The sequence below is a fragment of the Dreissena polymorpha genome, chromosome 1 (assembly GCF_020536995.1).
Source record: "Dreissena polymorpha isolate Duluth1 chromosome 1, UMN_Dpol_1.0, whole genome shotgun sequence".
NCBI lineage: Eukaryota > Metazoa > Mollusca > Bivalvia > Myida > Dreissenidae > Dreissena > Dreissena polymorpha.
Window position 1 is genome coordinate 100,259,247 of NC_068355.1, and position 5,174 is coordinate 100,264,420.

The window sequence follows — 5,174 nt, forward strand, 5'->3', positions numbered from 1 at the left end:
TCGTCGCGAAGTAACCGGTAGATTGGCTTCCCCATGGCATTGAAGAGCCAAACTTGGTGGTGGTGCCAATATCGCTTGATCCTCATATGTTCTTCAGCTGATGGAAGGCTTCTCGGGCTTTACCGATGCGGGTTCTGACATCTGCATCCGTGCCTCCATTGTTGTCTAGAATGCTGCCGAAATATGTGAACCTGTCCACTGGACCACTTTCTCCAGCGCTTTGAATTGGACTGTGATGGATGTAGTGTTGGATGCGTTGGTCTTGAACTCCTTGATCTTTTCTCTGTTGATGGTGAGGCCCAGTATAGCTGAGTTGTCCGCTAGCGTGTTTTTTTTTCCTGCATCTGTTGTTTGGTGTGGGAGAGAAGATCATAGGCAAAGTCGAGTTCTTCCAACTGTGTCCAGAGTGTCCACTGAATTCCATTCCGCTTCTGCTACGTCGATGTCTTCATTACTCAGTCTATGGTCAGCCGTAACCGGAAAGGTGAGAGAAAGCAGGCTTGCCTCACTTTGTAGTTTAAAAAAGATAAAATTAGTTGAATAATCATTTCCATGTTCTATGTTATATTTTTAAAGATACATTTTCTGCAAATACCCTTAGGTTTGGAATGCTGTTAGACTCGATTGTTCGACACGAAGTAACCAGTAGATTTCACAGTATTAAATCTTTTGATAAATGTTCATCTGGAATGCAGTTAAGTAGTCATTTCATGTTGAGCTAACACATAAAACTAGCCACGAATTAAAAAAAACATTTTCTAACATGTCCGATGCAGAATTGTACATTCTTTAACATTTTATGGAGGAAATATGTTTGGAAAAATATTACATACAAGCATAACAGATGTGGATAGAACGAAGTATACAGGTTTACAAATATAGTCAACATAGGATTTTAACAATAACTAGTACAAGATTCAACACTAAACATTTAACTTATAATCTGGATACATTACTTTAGGCAAGGATAATCCGCATCCTTTGGTGTTTTACGTTGCTGGCATGTGTATGTGAAAGTGTAAGTAGTGTGTGCACCTTAAGCGCCCAGCTTAGTAAAACATATAATTGGTAGATCTTTTCAGATATGACTGATATGAAACATCACCACTCCATATTTCATTTTAAAAAGTTAAATGAATGTGTTCTTTCAGAATCTGAACAACAGTTTTGCATTAATGCATGTTCAGATCAATTCTTCAAAAATCAAAAATCAAAATCAGTAGTATTTAATATAATCGACGTGTACTACAATTCCGAATATCGGCGTAACATTGATGAACTGTTAATAATAAGTACATGCTCACGATAACCTACTTTACTTGAGATACATGGAGAGAAAATAAATATAAATGATATACATATATGCACATCAACTGTGGAATATATGCACTTCAACTGTGGAATCAATCAGTTTTATACTGGGGCCTGTAAATTGCGTTCAAAACGTATACGCGATAGCCTGAAATAACATAGGGTTGCCAAATCTATAAACCTTCAGTAGATAGACGTTGTAAACGTTTGCATCTTTCGTCTCTCGGACATATTTGGAAAACATCCACAAACAATAGATAAAAACGTATCCCGGAATTGTTTGCTCATAAAGCAGTACAGTACAAAGTTGATTCCGTTATTAATCAAGGCAAGAATGTCTAAAAGGTCGCCAAGTGGAGTGTATATAAGGTGAAAGAAGTCCTCAATGAGTCCGCTGAGGAGGCTCAATATACCTTGCGGTATTTCAGTTAATAAAAACAGGATGACCACTGTAACAAGCATCCTCGTTGTTCTTTGCGACTGACGGGACCGTTTAGACGTCATACTAGAACAGCTGGGTTGGCTCTCACCGTCAGCTACTGGTCGTTTAGTTATCATCTTCTTCCGACGTTTCTCTACGTCCTGCATCGTGCGAACAAGCAGGACGCTGAACATAGTAAGTAGAAAACAAGGCAGAATCTTCACAATCACCGCCTGAATCCAGAAATTAAATTTCGCTAATAACATATCTGCATGGGTGCCATTTCTCACATCTATAAACCAAATCATGCCTTCCGTTTCCGACGTGTTAAACGATTGTTTAGGTTCGCGTCTGCTTCTGAATTCATATGATATTGAATTCGGGATACATACGATGGTAATACCAATAACAACGGCACACACAGCTGTTTTGGCTCTTTGTATATTGCAGTGCTGTGCCCCTATACGCGGAAAGCGGATAAAAACATATCGGAACAGAGCCAGTGTGACGGTTAGCCAGATTGAAATCGAATGCAGAGTAACGCTGGCAATAGCATACGTCAGCGTGTACCGGGCGTTATGTATCGTGTCGCGTTCTACTGATGGCTCTGATCCGTAGATAACATACGACTGAATAGCAAACGGCAGGTAGAAAACCATGGTTAGCCCGTCAGATATAGCCAATCCCGTTAGAATTATATTCGTCGAAGATATCATGTTTTTCCTGGTGAGAACAATGATATTCAGAATATTTGCCAGAACACCTAATACGCATACGACTGCAGCAAAGTATCCGTGAATTGGTTTATAAGTTGACGCAAACGTCTGTAACGCCGGGGTCTCGGATTCGCTTGTGTTGTAGTGTCCCATGTTTTCGAAAGCATATGTCGATTGCTCATAATCACTGTTTTGTGACATTGACATGCGTGCGGATATTTCTAATTGTTTACCCAAAAGTCACGTTTTAAATGCCTTTTGATTTCTAAAAGACCCCAAGATGATCACCAAAACACGCAGGCATTATGTTTTGTCTGACACCGATAAGTAAGTTCGACAATCCCAAAATGTTTTAGTAAGCGTGTCTGAAAGTAAATAGATATATTGCTGAATACAGTTTCTAAAAAACAGCAGATTGCAAAGGCGTACACTAGTCAATAAACTCAAAGATAAATATGTCACTGTACCACCAATCGTTAACATATTATACAAACAATTTTTTTTAAAACACTTGTATAAAATCGAAACGAAAACGCAATGCAAAAGAATGCTAAAACGGAGAAGCATATGTCTTATTAGAAAACACTTTTTTTAATAACGCCGTGTGCCTTTAAGTGTTATTTGTGGAATTAATTTAAATTGTTTTAATTATAACAACTATGGCGTTTACTACACTGTACAAGTATACATTTAATTTGTTTATTTATTTTATGTAATTACTCGTTTCAGCAAACGAGGAGAACACATGTAATTAATTTGTCTTTACTTTTTGTATCTATGAGCGTTTTTATTGTCTTTTATAATTCTATTAAAACTATGAGCCTCGGTTGAACTCGCATGTATAATCTAGTACTCCGTATTGCAAAAGGACATATATATAATGTAAAATAAATGTTAACATATTGTGCACGCTTATTGATTTTATAGACAAAATATATGAAGGGTTTAAACTGCTTTTAAACAATACGGAACAAAGTGTTAAACAAATGGTTAGAAAACTAATATATTATTTATCCTAGAATTACTATTTAAATACCGAGTTAATATATCAATGAATCACGCCATTCAAAATACGTGAAGACATAGTTAACACAAACATGTAATGAAAACTCAATGGTCCCGTCTTTGTTTGAGTTAAGATTACCTTAAGTTTAATCACAATATGTATATATTCGATATATATATATATATATATATATATATATATATATATATATTTATTTATTTATTTAATGAATATATGAAAATATGAAAATATACGCATATTGACCAGACAAAGCGATTTTTTAATGAGTAAATTTTGCTGAAGTAAACAAGCAGTCGCTTGTGAGTTAAAACTGGCCAACACATAAAGTAGCGAGACAATATCTTCATAGTCCGATCACTTTGAATGGTCCGATATTTTGCTGGCAAAGGTACATTGGTTGGGTGCTGACACCACACTGCCATCAAATAAAACGTTGGGTTTGTTTAAATCAAGTTATGAACGGCTGATATCAACATAGACCTACTCGGTAACAACAGTCCGAACACAATTACGCACGTGGTCGGAGCGTCGTTATCGAGCACGTGCATGTCACTCCTCTCTATCGAGTCAACCTCATCTTCTCCTATTTCATTTCCGTATTCGATCATATTGTCTCATTCCATGAAAACCAGTTGTTAATTGTTGTAAAAAGCAATATGCTGCATTCAGTTATAACATATGTCCTCCGTTGAGCCGAAAGCCATTTGCAATGGCTGCTATTCTCAATATCAGGCCTGTGGGGTTCAAAGTCGAGGAATAAAAACAGTGTGTATTGCTGGATATTTCTATACATATGTCACCATCTCTTGTGTGATACTGCATCCTTCATATTGCTGGCTATTACCATACGCTCACTGCATCTCACGAAGTCATCGTTTTGTGATGTTGCTTTGTAAATAACGTTGTATTATATATCGGTCGAACTACAGAAAACAAATATAAACCACATTATTTACATTTGAAGGCACTTCATTTTTTTCAGTCTCAAAATTTTTATATGTCTCTCAAACCTATTTTTCTAAAAATCACTCACCCATTAGGTCTTGTAAACATTGCCCTGCACTCAGCAAGATAAGAAAGCAATCTAAAAAGAAGGGAACAAAAGATATGTATTAAAGAACATGCCGTTCGGTAAAAGCGATCGTAGTTATTTAACAAGCATTTAGTTGTTTACGAAATCGATACATTAGTTCATGACAATCATGTATAATGTGATACATGTTACTCCACGACGCAACGATATGTATAAAATGTATAATATATAATGAAGCATACATTTATATAACAATTCATAATGGTAATTTAGTTTCAGTCGTTTGAAAGCATAGTTTATCTATGTGAGTTGCTTCTAGCTAAATATACACGTGGCAACACCTTGTATGCTTACTTGAGCCATAGCCTCGAAACAAACGCGGTTTAATGACGGTATTTCAGACATTTCATTTATACACAATATGTTATTGTGTGATATATTTTTTATCGGATCAGAACCTTCGTGCTTAGTCTTGGGCTTAAATTAATTATATATATATATATATATATATATATATATATATATATATATATATATATATATATATATATATATATATATATATATATATATATATATATATATATATATATATATAGTATATAAATATTGTAGCAAGCACAATACGGAGTCTCTATATGATCCGACTATTCAAGTTTCATTAAA

General features: G+C 35.4%; 1 protein-coding gene across 1 annotated transcript; it reads right to left on the reverse strand.

The window, feature by feature from the left end:
• Positions 1–1,494: 1,494 nt before the first annotated feature.
• Positions 1,495–2,601, reverse strand: LOC127841199 (G-protein coupled receptor dmsr-1-like). Its single transcript, XM_052369886.1, has one exon. The coding sequence runs from the start codon at positions 2,599–2,601 to the stop codon at positions 1,495–1,497; it is 1,107 nt and encodes a 368-aa protein (XP_052225846.1).
• Positions 2,602–5,174: the final 2,573 nt, after the last annotated feature.